Source organism: Saccopteryx leptura, chromosome 5 (assembly GCF_036850995.1).
Source record: "Saccopteryx leptura isolate mSacLep1 chromosome 5, mSacLep1_pri_phased_curated, whole genome shotgun sequence".
Taxonomy (NCBI): domain Eukaryota; kingdom Metazoa; phylum Chordata; class Mammalia; order Chiroptera; family Emballonuridae; genus Saccopteryx; species Saccopteryx leptura.
The window spans coordinates 194607843-194630520 of record NC_089507.1 but is presented as its reverse complement, the minus strand read 5'-3'; the positions used below and the strand labels follow the sequence as shown (position 1 = coordinate 194630520).

General features: G+C 36.3%; 1 protein-coding gene across 1 annotated transcript in view; it reads right to left on the bottom strand.

Annotated features, from left to right (window-relative positions):
- SYCP2 (synaptonemal complex protein 2) overlaps positions 1–22678 on the bottom strand; it is a 92946-nt gene that overhangs the window by 24471 nt on the left and 45797 nt on the right. Inside the window, 6 exon segments of the mRNA XM_066386601.1 lie at positions 8368–8379; positions 13003–13058; positions 13747–13804; positions 13902–13972; positions 16572–16608; positions 18008–18135. Coding sequence (XP_066242698.1) covers positions 8368–8379; positions 13003–13058; positions 13747–13804; positions 13902–13972; positions 16572–16608; positions 18008–18135 — 362 coding nt within the window.

The following is a 22678-nucleotide window of genomic DNA, read 5'->3' as shown; positions in this document are numbered from 1 at the left end:
GGATTAAATGCTCCAATCAAAAGACATACAATAGTTGCATGGATAAGAAAACAGGACCCATACATATGCTGTCTACAAGAGACCCATCTCAAAACAAAAGATACACATCGACTAAAAGTAAGGAGATGGAAAAAAATATTTCGTGCAAATGGAAATGAAAAAAAAGCTGGGGTATCAATAGTTATATCTGACAAAATAGACTTTAAAACAAAGACTACATAGTAAGGGATAAAGAAGGTCACTACATAATGATAAAGGGAGCAATCCAACAGAAAGAGATAACCATTATAAATATCTATGCACCTAATATGACAGCACCTATATATATAAAGCAGATTTTGATGGACATAAAGGTCAAGATCAACAGCAATAGTATAATAGTAGGGGATTTCAATACCCCACTAACATCACTGGATAGATCCTTTAGAAAGAAAATTAATAAAAGAAACAGCAGACTTAAAAGACACACTAGATCAACTGGATTTAATAGATATCTTCAGAACCTTTCACCCTAAAGCAGCAGAATATATATTCTTTTCAAGTGCTCATGGTACATTCTCTAGGATAGACCATATGTTAGGACATGAAACGAGTCTCAATAAATTTAAGACGATTGAAATCATATCAAGCATCTTCTCAGATCACAATGGCATGAAACTAGAAATCAACTACAATAGAAAAACTGAAAAACACTCAAACACTTGGACACTAAATAGCATGTTATTAAATAATGAATGGGTCAACATGAAATCAAGAGAGAAATATAATATTTCCTTGAAACAAGTGAAAATCAGCATACAACAGCTCAAAATTTATGGGACACAGCAAAAGCAGTCCTGAAAGGGAAGTTCATAGCATTACAGGTATACCTTAAGAAGCTAGAAAAAGCTCAAATAAACAACTTAACCCTGCATCTAAAAGAACTAGAAAAAGAACAGCAAGTAAAGCCCAGAAGAAGTAGAAGGAAGGAAATAATAAAGATCAGAGTGGAAATAAATGACATAGAGGCTAAAAAATCAATACAGAGAATCAATGAAGCCAAGAGCTGGTTCTTTGAAAAGGTAAACAAGATAGATGAACCTTTAACCAGATTCACCAAGAAAAAAAGAGAGAAGATTTGCCCTGGCCGATTGGCTCAGTGGTAGAGCGTCGGCCTGGCGTTTTGGAGTCCTGGGTTCGATTCCCGGCCAGGGCACACAGGAGAAGCATCCATCTGTTTTTCCACCCCTCCCCCTCTCCTTCCTCTCTCTCTCTCTTCCCCTCCCGCAGCCGAGGCTCCACTGGAGCAAAGTTGGCCCGGGCGCTGGGGACGGCTCCGTGGCCTCTGCCTCAGGTGCTAGAATGGCTCTGGTTACAACAGAGTGATGCCCCAGATGGGCAGAGCATCACCCCTTGGTGGGCATGCCGGGTGGATCCCGGTCGGGCGCAGGCGGGTGTCTGTCTGACTGCCTCCCCATTTCCAACTACAGAAAAACACACACACAAAAAAAAGAGAGGACTCAAATAAAATTAGAAATGAAAGTGGAGAAGTAACAACTGACACAGCAGAAATACAAAGGATTGTAAGAAAATACTATGAAGAACTGTATGCCAAAAAATTAGACAACCGCCCTGGCTGGTTGGCTCAGTGGTAGAGCGTTGGCCTGGTGTGCGGGGGACCCGGGTTCGATTCCCGGCCAGGGCACATGGGAGAAGCGCCCATTTGCTTCTCCACCCCCCCTTCCTCTCTGTCTCTCTTTTCCCCTCCCGCAGCCAAGGCTCCATTGGAGAAAAGATGGCCCGGGCGCTGGGGATGGCTCCTTGGCCTCTGCCCCAGGCGCTAGAGTGGCTCTGGTCGCGGCAGAGCGACGCCCCAGAGAGGCAGAGCATCGCCCCCTGGTGGGCAGAGCTTCGACCCTGGTGGGCGTGCCAGGTGGATCCTGAGCAGGCGCATGCGGGAGTCTGTCCGACTGTCTCTCCCCGTTTCCAGCTTCAGAAAAATACACACACAAAAAAAATTAGACAACCTAGGTGAAATAGACAAATTCCTTGAAAAATATAATTTCTCAAAATTCAATATGGAAGAATCAGAAAACCTAAATTGACCAATTACAACAAATGAGATCAAACCAGTTATCAAAAAACTCCCAACAAACAAAAGCCCTGGGCCAGGTGGCTTCACTGGCAAATTCTACAAAACATTCAAAGAATTAATTCCTATTCTTCTGAAGCCATTTCAAAAAATCCAAGAGGATGGAAGACTTCCAAGCTCCTTTTATGAGGCGAGCATAATTCTGATTCCAAAACCAGGCAAATACAACACAAAGAAAGAAAACTATAGGCCAATTTCTTTGATGAATTTAGATGCTAAAATTCTCAACAAAATATTAGCAAACCAGATCCAGCAATACATGAAAAAAATCATACATCATGATCAAGTGGGATTTACTCTGGGAAGGCAAGGCTGGTATAATATTTGCACATCAAATCAATGTGATTCATCACATAAACAAAAGGACAAAAACCACATGATAATATTAATAGATGCAGAAAAAGCATTTGATAAAATCCAGCACCCATTTATGATCAAAACTCTCAGCAAAGTGGGAATACAGGGAACATACCACAACATACTAAAGGCCATCTATGACAGACCCACAGCAACATCATACTCAATGGACAAAAGTTAAAAGCAATCCCCTTAAGACCAGGAACAAGGCAAAGGTGCCCCCTTTAACCACTCTTATTCAACATAGTTCTGGAAGTCCTAGCCACAGCAATCACACAAGAAGAAGAAATAAAAGGCATCCAAACTAGAAAAGAAGTAAAACTATCATTATTTGCTGATGATATGATACAGTACATAGAAAACCCTAAAGGTGCAGTCAAAAAACTACTGGACCTAATAAATGAATTCAGCAAGGTGTCAGGATATAAAATTAACACTCAGAAATCAGAGGCATTTTTATACACCAACAATGATCTGTCTGAAAGAGAAATTAAGAAAACAATCCCCTTCACTACTGCAACAAAAAAAATAAAGTACCTAGAAGTAAATTTAACCAAGGAGTTTAAAGATTTGTACTCAGAAAATTATAAAACATTGATAAAAGAAATCAAGGACGACACAAACAAGTGGAAGCATATACTGTGTTCATGGTTAGGAAGAATAAACATCATTAAAATGTCTATATTACCCAAAGCATTTATAAATTCAATGCGATTTCTATTAAAATACCAATGATGAGTGGTGACGTCACGGAAATGGTGCCGTGAGCAGCGCGTCCAACAGATCTCCCCAAAATCTCAACAAATTTATCAACTAGAAACAGAAAAATTTATCCTCGGAGCATTCCGGAGTTACACACACACACTGAAAGCGAAAGGACTGTTGCCGAGGAGGGAGTACGCCTGTGGTGAGTCAACCCACGTGTTCAACTGCCCGCCCACACTCGGGGAGCGGCAGCCTGGGCACTGGCAGCATCCGGCGTGCCCCGAGAAACCGCGCGCGCCCCGTGCCGCGGTCCGGAGAGTCCGCGGCCACAGGCGTGCCCCGAGAAACCGCGCGCGCGCCCTGTGCCGCTGTCCGGAGAGTCCTCGGCCACCGGCGTGCCCCGAGAAACCGCGCACGCCCCGTGCCGCGGTCCGGAGAGTCCCCGGCCACCGGCGTGCACTGAGAAACCGCGCACGCGCCCCATGCCGCGGTCCGGGGGGGGGGCGCCAAACCTGTCTTTCCTAGTCGAGAGATTCTCTCTGTGGGCGGGGCACCTCACCCAGCCATTCAAGCTAACAATCAAGCGTTGGGGGAGGGGCGCGCAGGCAGCCTGAAATACTTTCTGGAGCACAGCTGCGGATCCAATCACTGAAATTAGCTTAACCCACGAAATCTGCGCACCCACGGGGCTCTAATTGATAAGATCTCTCCCAGTTCAGCGATCCAAGACAAGAGGCGTGATATTTTTCAGTGCCTTTTGCTAAAGGGGCGGGGGCAACTTCTGATTGACAGAGCCTCCATATTCGGGGATATACCTAACAAGAGGGACTTGGCAAATATTAAGATCTATACAGCAAGCAGCGACTAGTGCCTCTTCTTCCCAGCCAAAACAGGCTACAAAGTGTGGAAAGCCTGGGTTGAGTGGTCCAACTGAATGGTAGGCGCTGAACAGTCACCTTGACAACAATTGACTCCCAGCCCCACCTGATTACGCTGGAGGCTCTGACTGCCAGAGCCTTACCCAGAGCCTTGCGCTGAGTGAGGATAGAGTGGGGATTTCCCAGCTCTTTGAGCCTCTTACTCCCCAGATAGAAGCAGTGGCAGCCTCATAGCTGGATCACCAGGCTGCTAATTCAGGAAGGGGAGACTAGGAGAGAGACTCCAGGAAAGCAAACTCTCTCATTGTTGGACTCTACAAACGCCAACAAGCCTTGACTACCAGCGAGACTAAAGCCAATTATATGACATTGCCATAGAATCCCATCAACTGCAAATCCCTACCTAAGCATGACACAGAAGCAGAACCTGGGGTACAGAGTCACCGACCAGGAAGAGGGAGAGAAAAGAAAAAGGAAGTTAACCTCTCAAAATCAAGAAAAATCCACAGACTTTATAACTTGTTCCACTAATTCTTTGTTGTTGTTGTCTTTCTTCTTTCTTATTGCCTTTATTATTATTTGTATTTCTTCCACCTCAGTCCTTTTATTCTCTGCCCATCTTATGCTAACCTTTTCTTGAACTACACTACCCATGAGTGTTACATTTTATTTCTTTTCTTCATCCTTACTCTCCTTTAGGGTTACACTCCAAAACCCTTAACTCTCACTCTCTCCCCTTTTGTTTGTTTTTTTTGTTTGTTTTTTTCCTTTCCTTTTTTTTCTTCCTTCGTTTCTTTCTTTTTCTTATTTTTTCCTTTCTATTCGTTTCTTCTTTTCTCCTTTTACTTTTCCTCCCATTCAATCCTCAATCACAAACAAATTAATTTGGGACTCAAGTTTTTTTGTTTTTTTTTGTTCTTTTTTATTTTTTTTTTCTGCTTTTGTTCTTGGTTTCCTTTTATTTGTTTGTTTTTGTGGCATTTTGGGTACTTTTTACATTGCTTTTTAACTCACTAGCATTCCTCCCAACCCAAAGTCTCCATTGTATTTAGTCTTCGCTCCACTTAATGCAACAGATTTTTACTTATTATTTTTATTTTTATTTTTTTCTTCTTTAAATATTATTTTTTCTCTCCTTTTTTCTGTTTCCCTCTTATCCCTCTCATTATATCTCTTAGTCAACCATCACTTACAAGCAAATCATTTTATGCTTGTCTAAGATTTTCTCCTTTTTTTTTTTTTTTTTTTTTTGCATTTAGTAGGTCCCTACCCCCTTTTTTGCCCCTTGAACTCTTCACCCCAAATCAGGCCCTCCATTATAGGCAGTTTTTGTTCCATTTAGCATAATATAATTCACAGGTCATCACGATATTTCCCTAAGGAGGTGAGAGGAGGGGAAGAGAAGAAGGAAAAAAGGGGGAAATAATAAATTATTACTTTTTTTTGTGGAGTGTTTTCCTTTTTTTTTTTTCCTTTTTATTCTTTATTAATTCTAATTAACACTATCAACAAGACCACCTTCAGATGCCAATAAGAAAAAGGAAATCGAATATTATGGATACAAAAGATAGAGAGGTAAACACAAATAGATGTGGAAAAATCTATGGAGAAAAGATTTAACATATTGGAAGCCTTGGAGCCAAATGACAGAGAATTTAAAATAGAAATCTTAAAAATACTCAGAGATATACAAGAAAACACAGAAAGGCAATTTAGGGAAATCAGAAAACAACTCAACGATCACAAAGAATATATTACCAAGGAAATTGAAACTATAAAAACAAATCAAACAGAAATGAAAACCTCAATTCACGAGCTGAAAAACGAGGTAACAAGCTTAGCTAATAGAACAGCCCAGATAGAAGATAGGATTAGTGAAATAGAAGACAAGCAACTTGAGGCACAACAGAGAGAAGAAGAAAGAGACTCAAAAATAATAAAAAATGAGAAAGCCCTACAGGAATTGTCTAACTCCATCAGAAAGAATAACATAAGAATAATAGGTATATCAGAGGGAGAAGAGAAAGAAAATGGAATGGAGAATATACTCAAACAAATAATAGATGAGAACTTCCCAAGCCTGTGGAAAGAACTAAAGCCTCAAATTCAAGAAGCAAACAGAACACCGAGTTTTCTTAAACCCACTCCAAGGCACATCATAATGAAGATGACACAAACCAATGACAAAGAAAAAATTCTCAAGGCAGCCAGGGAAAAGAAGAATACAACATATAAAGGAAGGCCTATTAGATTATCATCAGATTTCTCAGCAGAAACTCTACAAGCTAGAAGAGAGTGGACCCCAATATTTAAATCCCTGAAAGAGAGGAACTTTCAGCCAAGAATACTATACCCATCAAAGCTATCCTTCAAGTACGAAGGATATATAAAAACATTCACAAATACAGAAAAGATGAGAGAATTTATCATCAGAAAGCCCCCACTCCAGGAAATACTAAAGGGTGTTTTCCAACCAGATTCAAAGAACAAAAAAAAAAAAACCACAAGTAACAGCTCCACCAAGAAAACAATAAAACCAAACTTAAACTGTGACAACAAAAGAAAAAAAAGGGGAGAAAGGATGAAGATTAACAGTAGCAAAGGATGATGAAGCGCAGAAATACTCATAAGAAAGGGTACTACAATGAATATGGTAGGTACCCTTTTCATTACTTAATGGTAACCACCCTTGAAAAAACCACCACAAAAACACTTGACTTAAAAAAGGTAGCAACAGAGGAAAGAAGTATGAAATATAAACAAACAAAAACAAACAATAGAAAAACAAAAGAGAAGAATCAAACAAGATACAAAACTAACAGAAAGCAATTTATAAAATGGCAATAGGGAACCCACAAGTGTCAATAATTACACTAAATGTAAATGGATGAAACTCACCAATAAAAAGACACAGTAGCAGAATGGATTAAAAAAGAAAATCCAACTGTATGCTGCCTACAAGAAACTCATCTAAGCAACAAGGATAAAAACAAATTCAAAGTGAAAGGCTGGAAAATAATACTCCAAGCAAACAACACCCAAAAAAAAGCAGGTGTAGCAATACTCATATCTGATAATGCTGACTACAAGACAGGAAAAGTACTCAGAGACAAAAATGATCATTTCACAATGATTAAGGGGAAACTGAATCAAGAAGACATAACAATCCTTAATATATATGCACCAAACCAAGGAGCACCAAAATATATAAGACAGCTACTTATTGACCTTAAAACAAAAACTGACAAAAATACAATCATACTTGGAGACCTCAATACACCGCTGACGGCTCTAGATCGGTCATCCAAACAGAGAATCAATAAAGATATAGTGGCCTTAAATGAAATACTAGAACACCTGGATATGATAGATATCTACAGGACACTTCATCCCAAAGCGACAGAGTATACATTTTTCTCTAGTGTACATGGAACATTCTCAAGAATTGACCATATGTTGGGCCACAAAAACAATATCAGCAAATTTAGAAAAATTGAAATTGTACCAAGCATATTCTCTGATCATAAAGCCTTGAAACTAGAATTCAACTGTAAAAAAGAGGGGGAAAACCCCACAAAATTGAGGAAACTAAACAACATACTTCTAAAAAATGAATGGGTCAAAGAAGAAATAAGCGCAGAGATCAAAAGATATATACAGACAAATGAAAATGAAAATACAACATATCAGAATATCTGGGATGTAGCAAAAGCAGTAATAAGAGGAAAGTTCATATCACTTCAGGCCTATATGAACAAACAAGAGAGAGCCGAAGTAAACCACTTAACTTCACACCTTAAGGAACTAGAAAAAGAAGAACAAAGACAACCCAAAACCAGCCGAAGAAAGGAGATAATAAAAATCAGAGCAGAAATAAACGAAATAGAGAACAGAAAAACTATAGAAAAAATCAATAAAACAAGGAGCTGGTTCTTTGAAAAGATCAACAAAATCGACAAACCCTTTGCAAGACTCACCAAGGAAAAAAGACACAGGACTCAAATAAATAAAATCCAAAATGAAAGAGGAGAGATCACCACAGACATCATAGATATACAAAGAATTATTGTAGAATACTATGAAAAACTATATGCCACCAAATACAACAATCTAGAAGAAATGGATAAATTCCTAGAACAATACAACCTTCCTAGACTGAGTCATGAAGAAGCAGAAAGCCTAAACAGACCAATCAGCAGGGAGGAAATAGAAAAAACTATTAAAAACCTCCCCAAAAATAAAAGTCCAGGCCCAGACGGTTATACTAGTGAATTCTATCAAACATTCAAAGAAGACTTGGTTCCTATTCTACTCAAAGTCTTCCAAAAAATTGAAGAAGCAATACTTCCAAACACATTTTATGAGGCCAACATAACCCTCATACCAAAACCTGGCAAGGATGGCACAAAGAAAGAAAATACAGACCAATATCTCTAATGAATACAGATGCTAAAATACTAAACAAAATACTGGCAAATCGGATACAACAACATATTAAAAAAATAATACATCATGATCAAGTGGGATTCATCCCAGAATCTCAAGGATGGTTCAACATACGTAAAACGGTTAACGTAATACACCATATCAACAAAACAAAGAACAAAAACCACATGATCTTATCAATAGACGCAGAAAAGGCTTTCGATAAAATACAACACAATTTTATGTTTAAGACTCTCAACAAAATGGGTATAGAAGGAAAATATCTCAACATGATAAAGGCCATATATGATAAACCATCAGCCAACATCATATTAAATGGCGTAAAACTGAGGACTTTCCACCTTAAATCAGGAACACGACAGGGTTGTCCACTCTCTCCACTCTTATTTAATGTGGTGCTAGAAGTTCTGGCCAGAGCAATCAGACAAGACAAAGAAATAAAAGGCATCCATATCAGAAAAGAAGAAGTAAAGGTATCACTTTTTGCTGATGATATGATCCTATACATCGAAAACCCAAAGGACTCCACAAAAAGATTACTAGAAACAATAAACCAATACACTAAGGTCGCAGGATACAAAATTAACATACAAAAGTCCATAGCCTTTCTATATGCCAACAATGAAATATTAGAAAACGAACTCAAAAAAACAATCCCCTTCACGATTGCAACAAATAAATAAAATACCTAGGAATAAACATAACAAAGAATGTAAAGGACCTATATAAAGAAAACTACAAGGCATTGCTAAGAGAAATAGAAAAAGACACAATGAGATGGAAAAATATTCCTTGTTCTTGGATAGGAAGAATAAATATAATTAAAATGGCCATATTACCCAAAGTAATATATAAATTTAATGCAATTCCCATCAAAATTCCTATGACATTTTTTAAAGAAATGGAACAAAAAATCATAAGATTTATATGGAACTATAAAAAACCCCGAATAGCCAAAGCAATCCTAAGGAAAAAGAATGAAGCTGGGGGCATTACAATACCTGACTTTAAACTATATTATAGGGCCACAATAATCAAAACTGCATGGTATTGGCAGAAAAATAGACACTCGGACCAATGGAACAGAATAGAAAGCCCAGAAATAAAACCACATATATATGGTCAAATAATCTTTGATAAAGGGGCCAACAAAACAAAATGGAGAAAAGAAAGCCTCTTCAACAAATGGTGTTGGGAAAACTGGAAAGCCACATGCAAAAGAATGAAACTTGACTACAGCCTGTCCCCGTGTACTAAAATTAATTCAAAATGGATCAAAGACCTAAATATAAGATCTGAAACAATAAAGTACATAGAAGAAGACATAGGTACTAAACTCATGGACTTGGGTTTTAAAGAACATTTTATGAACTTGACTCCAATGGCAAGAGAAGTGAAGGCAAAGATAAATGAATGGGACTACATCAGAATAAAAAGTTTTTGCTCAGCAAGAGAAACTGATATCAAAATAAACAGACAGCCAACTAAATGGGAAATGATATTTTCAAACAACAGCTCAGATAAGGGCCTAATATCCAAAATTTACAAAGAACTCATAAAACTCAACAACAAACAAACAAACAATCCAATAAAAAAATGGGAAGAGGACATGAACAGACACTTCTCCCAGGAAGAAATACAAGTGGCCAACAGATATATGAAAAGATGCTCAGCTTCATTAGTTATTAGAGAAATGCAAATCAAAACTACAATGAGATACCACCTCACCCCTGTTAGATTAGCTATTATCAACAAGACAGGTAATAGCAAATGTTGGAGAGGCTGTGGAGAAAAAGGAACCCTCATACACTGTTGGTGGGAATGTAAAGTAGTACAACCATTATGGAGGAAAGTATGGTGGTTCCTCAAAAAACTGCAAATAGAACTACCTTATGACCCAGCAATCCCTCTACTGGGTATATACCCCCAAAACTCAGAAACATTGATACGTAAAGACACATGTAGCCCCATGTTCATTGCAGCACTGCTCACAGTGGCCAAGACATGGAAACAACCAAAAAGCCCTTCAATAGAAGACTGGATAAAGAAGATGTGGCACATATACACTATGGAATACTACTCAGCCATAAGAAATGATTACATCAGATCATTTACAGCAAAATGGTGGGATCTTGATAACATTATACGGAGTGAAATAAGTAAATCAGAAAAAAACAAAAACTACATGATTCCATACATTGGTGGAACATAAAAACGAGACTAAGAGACATGGACAAGAGAGTGGTGGTTACCAGGGGTGGGGGGAGGATGCAGGAGGGAGTGAGGGAGAGAGTTAGGGGGAGGGGGAGGGGCACAGAGAAAACTAGATAGAGGGTGACGGAGGACAATCTGACTCTGGGCGAGGGGTATGCAACATAATTTAATGACAAGATAACCTAGACATGTTTTCTTTGAATATATGTACCCTGAATTATTAATGTCATCCCATTAACATTAATAAAAATTTATAAAAAAAGAAAAAGAAAAAAAAATACCAATGACATACTTCAAAGATATAGAATATTCCAAAAATTCATATGGAACCAAAAAAGAACATGAATAGCCTCAGCAGTCTTGAAAAAGAAGATTAAAGTGGGTGGTATCACACTTCCTGATATCAAGTTATACTACAGTGCCACTGTACTCAAAACAGCTTGGTACTGGCATAAGAACAAGCATATAGATCAATGGAACAGAACTGAGAACCCAGAAATAAACCTGCACCTTTATGGAAAATTGATATTTGACAAAGGACGTAATAGCATACAATGGAGTAAAGACAGTCTCTTTAACAAATATTGGGAAAATTGGACAGGTACTTGCAAAAAAATGAAACTAGACCACCAACTTACACCAGTCACAAAAATAAACTCAAAATGGATGAAAGACTTAAATGTTAAGTCGTGAAACCATAAGCATCCTAGAAGAAAACATAGGCAATAAGCTCTCCAACATCACTCGTAGCAATGTATTTGCTGATTTATCTCCACAGGCAAGGGAAATAAACAACAGAATAAACTAATGGAACTATATCAAACTAAAAAGCTTTTGCACATCTAAAGACAATATGAACAAAATAAAAAGACAAACTACACAATGGGAGAACATATTCGACAATACGTCTGATAAGGGGTTAATAACCAAAATTAATAAAGAACCTGTAAAACTCAACACCAGGAAGATAAACAAGCCAACCAAAAAATGGCAAAAGAAATGAATAGACACTTCTCCAAAGAGGACTTACAGATGGCCAAGAGGCAGATAAAAAAAATGTTCAACATCACTCATCCTTAGAGAAATGCAAATTAAAACCACAATGAGATATCACCTCACACCAGTCAGAATGGCGCTCATCAACAAAACAACACAGAATAAGTGCTGGCGAGGATGTGGAGAAAAGGGAACCCTCCTGCACTGCTGGTGGGAATGTAGACTGGTGCAGCCACTGTGGAAAACAGTATGGAGATTCCTCAAAAATTAAAAATGGAACTGCCTTTTGACCCAGCCATCCCACTTTTAGGAATATATACCAAGAACACCACATCAATGATTCTAAAGAAATGCACCCCCATGTTTATGGCAGCATTGTTTACAATAGCCAAGATATGGAAACCGCCCAAGTGCCCATCAGTGGACAAGTGGATTAAAAAGCTATGATACATGTACACAATGGAATACTATGGGGCCATGAAAAAGAAGGAAATCTTACCTTTTGCAACAACATGGATGGACCTGGAAACTATTGTATTATGTTAAGTGAAATAAGCCAGGCAGAGAAAGAAAAATAACATATGACCTCACTCATTTGAGGAATCCCATGAACAATATGAACTGAGGAATGGAATATAGACAGAGGCAGGATCAATGGGTCCAGAGGGAAAGCGGACAGAGGAAAAGGTGATGATAGGATGGTACATTATACACACATAACACAACGTTATAGAGAGCAGAAAAGCTAATCCTGGAGGGAAAGGGGGAGGGTGTTGTGGGGAGGCAGAAAAGGGGGATGTTGTGGGGAATATGGGGGAGGGGGATGCATTTGGGGGGATACTAGAATCTATGTAAACACAATAAATTAAAAATTTTAAAAATAAGTAGCCTGACCAGGCAGTGGCGCAGTGGATGGAGCGTAGGACTGGGATGCGGAAGGACCCAGATTCGAGACCCCGAGGTCGCCAGCTTGAGCGCGGGCTCATCTGGCTTGAGCAAAAAGCTCACCAGCTTGGACCCAAGGTCGCTGGCTCCAGCAAGGAGTTACTTGGTCTGCTGAAGGCCCCCCATCAAGGCACATATGAGAAAGCAATCAATGAACAACTAGGGTGTCGCAACGAAAAACTGATGATTGATGCTTCTCATCTCTCTCCATTCCTGTCTGTCTGTCCCTGTCTATCTCTCTCTCTGCTTCTCTCTCTGTCCCTGTAAAAAAAAAAAAAAAAAAAAAAGTATATTTTAATGTGATCCAAGTAATTATAATAAAGCACTTACAATTTTTTTGGATTATCTATGCAGGCTTCTCTAGTTGTAGCTGGAAATTCCTGGATCTATATTGTAAACAAATATTAAAATTTTTCTCTTAGTGTCAAAATAAGGTAAACAAAAACTAAAAGAAATAAACTATTTTAATCACTTCATATAGTTATGTGAAAATAAAATTAAACTTACTAAAATGGTTTCATATTTAAGAAATGTACTGTAAAACATACTAAAAATAAAGAGTATTTTTTTAATTTTTAAACAGTTTTTAAAATTATAAATTGTATCTATAAGAAAAGTGATTTTTATTTTCAAAATTTATTTTTACATATGATTATATACCTGAAATGAATAATTTTATTAATGAATGTTCCCCAATAAGTCCAATTAAAATAAAAAGTGATTTTCTTGATGAAGCAGTCTGGAATTACATGTCCCAATTACTCATTTTTCTCTACTTCAGTCCAAGAATTTGAAAGGAAATAATACCTAGCTTGGTACTATATTTGAACATATTTTAAAATATATGAAAGGGTAGTGAGCACACAATGGCATATACAGATGTATTACAAAGTTGTACACCTGAAATTCGTGTTATTTACCGATGTTACTCCAATAAGTTAATAAAAATTAGTATATTTTAATATATTTTAAAGTATATCTATAATAGGATGGAAATATACATGCTAATAACTGCATGATAAATACAAAGTAAACTCCAAATAACTAAATACAAAACACAGGTTTCTAGCTTACTCCAAGTTTTATAATAGGCTCATCAGCTCCATTCAAATTAAAATTGTAAACATCATCCCTGTAAAAATGAAGAGAAATATTAACTCATTATACAATATACAATACATTATCTTCAAATATGAAGAAAAGTATAAAATTTATAAAATATTACTTACAATGGGTATTCAGAAGTAACATTAACAAAAGTAGTCTTCAGTTGCCTGTAACTTTTTTTCTGTGCTTTTTCCTAAATACAAAAGAAGTTTTACATATAACCATTCAAACTTGTATATTACCACACTTGGCAAATATAACATATACAATTAAACTTTCATATACTTTCTAGTGTGTTTCCACTAATATAAGTTTTATATTTGTAACAGTTTCCTTAATGGGAATTAAAGTATTTATATTAAACATCCACACTTAAAAATATTAAAGACTTCAATATTAACTAAAAACAAAGTATTATAAATGAAATATAAAATATAAGATCCTTATATCTTTAACATTTACTAAGTTATTGTACATAGCTACAATAACCTCACTGGTATTCTACAAGATGAATTTTATTGATTCTAGAATCATACAGGAAAAAACACTTTTTTCATATTAATTTGCTTTACATTCTTAAGTAGAAAAGCTTTGGGACAGACTAAGGTTTATTAAAGTCTCATGTGAAAGACTCAAAATTGTATCAAGCAACTAGGACTCTTAGGGAAAAATATGTGTAAGATTATTCCTAGAGCCTGCTGCTCAAAATATATCCAAACTCATCAGAAAGTAGTGAGGGCAAAGAAGTTGTTAAATAAAAATTTAATAACTGTTTTATTAATATATAAGTACATAAATAGTCCTTAAATGATTACTAATCTGAAATAATTAGAAGTCTAATTTAATATCTAGTAAGTTAGAAATATTAAAACTAAAATATTCTAGATGTGATTCATCTTTAATTTTATTATTACTTTTGGTTACTTATATAGATTTGTATTATTCCAAAACATTTATCTCTCAGTATATTATTTCTCTGTCACTTTATCTCATCCTTTCCAATGATTTTAACCAGTGTTCATACATTTGTTCATCCTTTACAATGCCAGTGTGTGCTAGGTATTACAAAAGATATAAAAATGAGGAAAGATAATAAAGAGGACACAAAAATGAGCAAAAGTGTTATACAGGATACAAAGAAGATTCTAAATAGTTAAAGTCTGGTAAAAGACAGAAGTGTTTTTTTAAAAAAAACTGAAATAGTGAAGAAAATATCAAAAAAGATACAAAGAAATTATTGTGCAGATTCAGAATCTTGCCCATTTGGATTCTGAATTGGAGCACCTTGGAAAGTTTTCATAACGAAGGTAGACTCTGAAGTAAGTCTTAAAAGGAGAAATAAAGTTATGACAATCAAAAAAAGGTGAGAGCCTGACCAAGAAGTGGCTCAGTGGATAGAGCAGTTGACCTGGGACACTGAGGACCCAGGTTCAAAACCCTGAGGTCGCTGGCTTGAGCATAGGCTCACCAGCTTGAATGCAGGGTTGCTGGCTTGAGCATGGGATCATAGACATGACTCCATGGTCACTGGCTTGAGCAAGGGGGTCACTGGCTCAGCTGGAGACCCCACCACCACCAGGTCAAGGCGTGTATGAAAAAGCAATCGATGAACAACTAAAGTGCTACAACTACGAGTTGATGCTTCTCATCTTTCCCTTCCTGTCTCTGTCTTTCTCTCAAAAAAAAAAAAAAAAAAAAGAAAAAGAAAAATAGGTTGAGAGCCTGCTGAGTCAGTTCCAAGTTCTTTCCAAAAGTAGAAAAAGAAAAGAATAAATACTTTAGGGAATCTCAAGTTATGTTTCAGCTTCACAAAATATGCCTAGGACCATAGGAAACAAGACTGATATTAAAGGGACTAGGGGCCTCTTGGCTCAGTGGTAGACTGTTGGCCCCACGTGTGGATGTCCCTAGTACGATTCCCAGTCAGGGCACACAGGAGAAGTGACCATCTGCTTCTCCATCCCTCCCCCTCTCACTTCTCTCTTCCTCTCCACCAACGCCATGGCTTGATTGGAGCACATTGGCCCTGGGCGCTGAGGATGACTCCATGGAGCCTCCGCCTCATGTGCTAAAATAAAATAGCTCATCTGTAAGCATGGCCCCAGATGGGCAGAGCATCCACCCAAGATGGAGGTTGCCAGTTGGATCCTAGTTGGGGTGCATGTGGGAGTCTGTCTCTCTCTCTCTCCCCTCCTCTCACTTGGAAAATAAAAAGGACTAAGGAACCAAACTCAGTCTCCACACTTCATTCAATAAGCAATAGATATCAAAGAAAGGTTCTGAACAAGAAAATGCAGGAGTGAAGCAGTGAGATTTAGAAAGAATAGCTGGAATACGCAGGAGACGAAATATTCAAGAGAATTTACAAAAGGTAAACCTCAAAACTTGAAATTAAGTGAAGAGAGAAAGTAATTGTGAGGAATAAACCAAAGATAATTGATACTTTAAGCCTGGATGAATAATAAATGTTTTTAACAAAAACAGGGAAATAAGAAGGATCTAATTGTCAGAAGATGTAGTATTAGCTAGAGAAAAAATGGAGATGAATCATGAGCAAAAAAGTAAAAATATCAAACTCATATATGTAAAAGAAGAATTTCCTTTGAAAAGCAGATTAGGGAACTTCTTTGAATACTTGCCACTAAATGTGTCAGTTGTTTAATCCATTTATCAAAATGCTGAAAACACTAAATTAATTCCATCCTACCAGTATTCTATTTTAGTGTTTACAGTCAAATATCATAGAGTTTGACTATATTTATACTTGGTGTAGTTAAATAAATAAAACCTACCTTACTGAGCTGTAGATCAGATTTGTTTGAAAAACCACTATAAAAAAAGTTTTGTCAAAATTTAAAAAGCAATTAAGTATCATCAGATTGTTTTTCATAAAAGGTATTTTATATAAGGTAAAACATATTTGGATCACAGTCTACATTTACTATATTATTAATAACTGAAATGTGATAGCCCTAGTCTAATATTTTTGAAAGTTCATAGTAAATAACAATAATAGTATTTAATTCTGAATCATTTACTTATATTTAAATAATATTTAAGCTAAATCATTCATGCAGCAGGAGGTGCCAGGCAATTTAAATCAAATGGCTCTGCCATCAGTAATTTTTTTCATGCCATATAAGACAAGAATTATGTTAAATGTGATTAATCAATTGGCAGCTTATAAAAAGACATTTTATAATAAAAAAACTAACCTTCAGAAAGATTATAAACAATGCATATTTACTATTTGAAAGTAACTCATTTCAGTTCATTTAAATTTCATAGTTCATTAAGCAATATAGGTAAATACACTTCATTTTACTCATCATTAGGCTCAGTAAAAATTCCTATAATGTCTATATTCTAAAGACTTATTTCTGAAATTGTATGCTATATAGATATAGTGTTTTTGATACTTTAGAACAAGGGTAGTCAACCTTTTTATACCTATCGACCACTTCTGTATCTCTGTTAGTAGTAAAATTTTCTAACCACCCACCGGTTCCACAGTAATGGTGATTTATAAAGTAGGGAAGTAACTTTACTTTATAAAATTTATAAAGCAGAGTTACAGCAAGTTAAAGCATATAATAATAATTACTTACCAAGTACTTTATGTCGGATTTTTGTTAAGTTTGGCAGAATAAACCTTTATAGGCCTGACCGAGTGTGGTGGTTACGGGGGGAGGGGGGAAAGGGAGAGGGAAAGGGGGAGGGGGAGGGGCACAAAGAAAACTAGATAGAAGGTGACAGAGGACAATCTGACTTTGGGTGATGGGTATGCAACATAATTGAAAGACAAGATAACCTGGACTTGTTGATCTTTGAATATATGTAACCTGATTTATTGATGTCGCCCCATTAAAAAAATAAAATTATAATTAAAAAAAAAATTAACCACGGGGAAAAAAAAACACCTTTATAACACAACTTACTATAGTTAAATCTATCTTTTTATTTATACTTTGGTTGCTCCGCTACTGCCCACCATGAAAGCTGGAATGCCCACTAGTGGGCAGTAGGAACCAGGTTGACTACCACTGCTTTAGAATATTTAATTTCAAATTTAGTTCTAATTTAAACTACTATTTATAAAAGTGAATAACTAACAGTGTTTTCTATTGGAAAAGCACATTATCTTTTAATACATTGAAAACACCTTAAAACAATGCAATTTAGTTGTATCTGTCAGAAAAATATTCATGTCTAATTTTTAAGAACATACCTGTTCATCAAAGACTCCTTTAATTTTCTTGTAGATTGTATATCATCCTTTGGTTTGTATTTCTTATTAATTTGGCTTATCAAGGATTCTGCTGCATCAGTAAGTGCTTTCCCTTTTGTGTTTTCTCTCTGAAACAATTTATAAGTTACTTAAAAACTCTTCAAGTTAACCTTCAAATGAAAATAAAGACTGAAAAGAAATTAAAGAAAAATATGGTTCTATGTATGACCACAAAGAAATAAAGAGGGCCAGAAATTATTTGATAAGTTTGAGCTTTATAGTCATTAAAACAAGTCAGGATAAATCTTTTAACATATAGAAAGAACTGTACAGAGTACTCTGTAGATATTACTTTTTAAAAGTTTCTATCCATGGGGAAAAAAGTCATAAAAAACAAAAGGAAACTCAAAGCCGGTTCTTTGGAAAGATCAAAACTGGTAAGCTTCTAGTCAGGTTAACTAAGAAAAAAAATACATAAAAGACAAATTACTAATATAAAAAATGAAAGATTACTGAGTACATGGACATTTAAAGGATAAAAAAGAAATACTATGAGCAACTTTATGCCCACAAATTTGATAACCTAAATTAAATAGACTGATTCCTTAAAATTCTACCAAAACTCACAGAGGAATTACCTGAATAGGCCTATATCTATTAAAGAAATTGAATCAATAGTTAATACCTTCCAAAGCAGAAAGCACCAGGCCCAGGTGTGTGGTGAGTTCTATCAAACATTTAAGAAAAAATTATACCAATTTTACACAATCTTCCAGCAAAGAGAGCATAGCGAAATGTCCTAACTCATTCCATGAAGCCAGTATCACCTCATAAACATAGGTGCAAAAATCCTCAACAAAATATTAGCAAATCCAATAATATATGAAAATAATTACTACTACAACCTAGTGGAATTTATTTTAGGTAAGCAAGCTGATTCAACTTTTGAAAATAAATTCATTAATCCATCATATTAATAGGCTAAAGAAGAAAGTCATGATCATACTAAGAGATGCACAAAAAACATTTGACTAAATCCGATCTCCATGATACTCTCAGAAAACTAGGAACACAAGAGAGCATCCTCTACTTGATAAAGATCACCTACAAAAAGAAAATACAGTAAACATAACACTTAATGGAGAAAAACTAGATGCTTTTCAACGAAGGTCAGAACAAAAAAAAGGATATCTGCTCTCATCACTCCTACTCAACATCATACTGGAAGCCCTAGCTAATGTAATAAGACAAGCAAAGGAAATAAATGTTATACAGATTGGGAAGGAAGGAATAAAACTGTCTTTGTTCACAAATGATATCATTGTCTATAGAATAAGTCTCAAAGAATGAACAAAAATATTCCAGGAACTAAAAAGCAATTATAGCATGGTAAAAGGATACAGGGGTAATAATAAAAGCCAATCACTTTCTTAAACATCAGTAACAAACAATTGAAATTTGATATTACATTCCATTTACATTACCATCCCCAAAATAGAATTAACTATAAATATAACAAAACACATACAAGATCTGTATGAGAAAAACTACATGACTGATGAAAAATCAAAAACCATCTAAATAAATGGAGAGGCTCAATATTGTCAAGATGTCAGTTCTTTCCTATTGAATTTAGAGTCAATATAATCCAGAAAGTTATTTTTTCTGTATCAATAATATGATTCTGAAGTTTACATGGAGAAGCAAGAGACCCAGAATAGCCCACATGTTATTGAAGAAGAATAAAGTTGGAGATCTGACGTTACCCTACTTTAAGACTTACTAAAAAGACAGAGTTATCATTATCAGTATAGTGTAGTATTGGTGAAAGCATAAACAATAGAATAATGAAACAAAACAGAGAGCTCAGAAATAGGCCCACCTGAATATAGCCAATAGATCTTTGACAAGAAGCAAAGTCAATTCATTGGGAAAAGCACAATCTTTTTAACAAATGGTGTTCAAACAACTGGATGTCCACATGCTAAGAAAATCAATCTAGACATAGAACCTTTCTATACTTCACAAAATTAACTCAAAATGGATCACAGACCTAAATGTAAAATGCAAACTATAAAATTTCTAGAAGACAACAGGAAAAAATCAAGGTGACCTTCAATCTGGCAGTGACTTTTTTACTTTTTTTAAACTTTTAATTTATTGTTTACATAGATTCTAGTGTCCCCCCGAATGCATCCCCCCGTATTCCCCACAACATCCCCCCTTGCCTTCCTCCCCGCAACGTCCTACCCCCTTCCCTCCAGGATTTGCTTTTCTGCTCTCATCCTATCCTTTCATCCCCTTTCCCTCTGTCCACTTTCCCTCTGGACTCTTTGATCCCGCCTGTCTCTATTCTGTTCCTCAGTTCATATTGTTCATTGGATTCCTCAAATGAGTGAGGTCATATGAGATTTTTCTTTCTCTGCCTGACTTATTTTAATACAACACCAAAGGCATGATCCATGAAAGAGAAAATAGATAAGTAGGACTTCTTTAAAATACAATAATTCTGCTCTGCAAAAGACACCATTTAGAGGATGAAAACGACAAGACACAGACTGAGAGAAAACTAAAATACATAACTAATAAAAGACATGTATCTAAATTATACAAAAAAAAAACCCTGTTACCTAAGCATCTGTAACAATGGCTAAAATCCCAAACACTGACAACACAAAATAGCAGCAAGAATTTAGTTCAACAGGAACTCTCATTCATTGCTACTGGAATGCAAAACGGCACAGTCACTTTTTCCACTCTTGGAAGACAGTTTCTTACAAAACTAAACACTCTTACTCTAATATCTTTGGTATTCTCCCAAATGAGTTGAGAGATATGCCCACACAAAATGCACACATGAATGTTTACAGAACCTTTATTCATAATTGTCAAAATGTAGAAGCAACCAACATGCCCTTCATTAGGTGAATGGATAAACAAATCGTTATGTTCATATAAATGGAATAGTATTCAGCAATAAAAAGATGAACTGTCAAGCCATGGAAAGAATGGAATAAGACACTGGCTCATGCATACTGTGAGGTAAAAGAAGCCAATATGAAAGACCACATACTGTATGACTCAACTATATGGCATTCTGGAAAAAAAAAAACTATGGAGCTAGTAAAAAGATGAGTGATTAGGCCCTGGCCGGTTGGCTCAGCAGTAAAGCGTTGGCCCCGTGTATTAAAGTCCTGGTTTCAATTCCCAGCCAGGGCACCCAGGAGAAGCACCCATCTGCTTCTCCACCCTTCCCCCTATCCTTCCTCTCTATCTCTCTCTTCCCCTTCCACAGCCAAGGCTCCATTGGAGCAAAGTTGGCCCAGGCGCTGACGATGGCTTCTTGGCTTCTGCCTCAGGCGCTGGAATGGTTCTGGCCACAAGATCCCCTGGTGGGCACGCCAGGTGGACCCTGGTTGGGAGCATTCGGGAATCTGTCTGACTGCCTCCCCGCTTCTAACTTCAGAAAAATACAAAAAATAAAAAAAAAAGAAGAAGAAAAGATGAGTGATTGCCAGGAGTTTGGGGAGAAGAAAGAAGGGAGGGATAGAAAACAAGGGAATTTTAGAGCAGTGGAGCTATTATATATGATGCTGTAATGCTGGGTTCATGTTGCTCTACATATGTGAAAACACACAGAACAATACAGAGTGAATTTTTATGGAAAATATTGACATTTTCATTAATCATAATGTATCAATATTGGCTCATCATTTCTAACAAATGTACTATATTAATGTAAGATGTTAATGATAGGGGAAACTGTACACCTAAAACTTCTCTAAGGAAATTGTATTAATATTTTAAAAACTGGAATGACTATGAGCAATTATGATCTGCATAATTTTAGATAATTTGGTTAAAACTATAACAATATTCTTAAAGATACAAGTTTTTCTGATTTTATTTTCACTTTTCTGAATCAGGCATATGGGTTTTAAAAATTAATACAGCATAAACATAATTATAACAAAGCTTACTATCTTAACCATTTTCAAGTTGATATATTTTTATGTATAATAGATAAGTTTTACTAGATATTCTTAAGATTGGCGTAATGAAGACAAGGTTTACTTGGCTTGATAAAAATGTAGCAAAAATGAACCTCCCCTAAAACAGTGTACAATTTTTAAAAAATGTTTATTTATTGATTTTAGCAAGAGAGGAAGGGTGAGGAAGAGAGAGACAGTAACATCAATTCACTAGTGCATATGCTCCAACCAGGGATCAAACCAGCAAACTCTGTAGTTCAGGACAACATTCCAAACAACCAAGCTATTCGGCCAGGGTAAAACAGTATACAATTTAAGCACATCTGGTATAACTGGAGCCAACATGGGAAATCTGTACCATTGAAATGAGGTTCTATATCTCTAGGTTTACTCAATGAACAGAAAGACAGAATCAAGACAGACCTTAGAGGAGAATAATCTATGCATGGACCTAATAGGATGTCATGCTTAACAAAGAAAGGAGTTGACTGAAGAAACTTTCTGAAAACAGAAGTTGATTTTTAAAGAGCAGAGCACAGCTTAGATCAGTGGTTCTCAAAGTGTGCGGCCTAGAAGATTTCCAGGTGCACCCTGTGGTATTTATTCCAGAGAAATATGTACCTGTCAGGGACCAAAAAACCAATAGGGTTTTTGGAGTTTAGATTTTTGGGGGACAGGG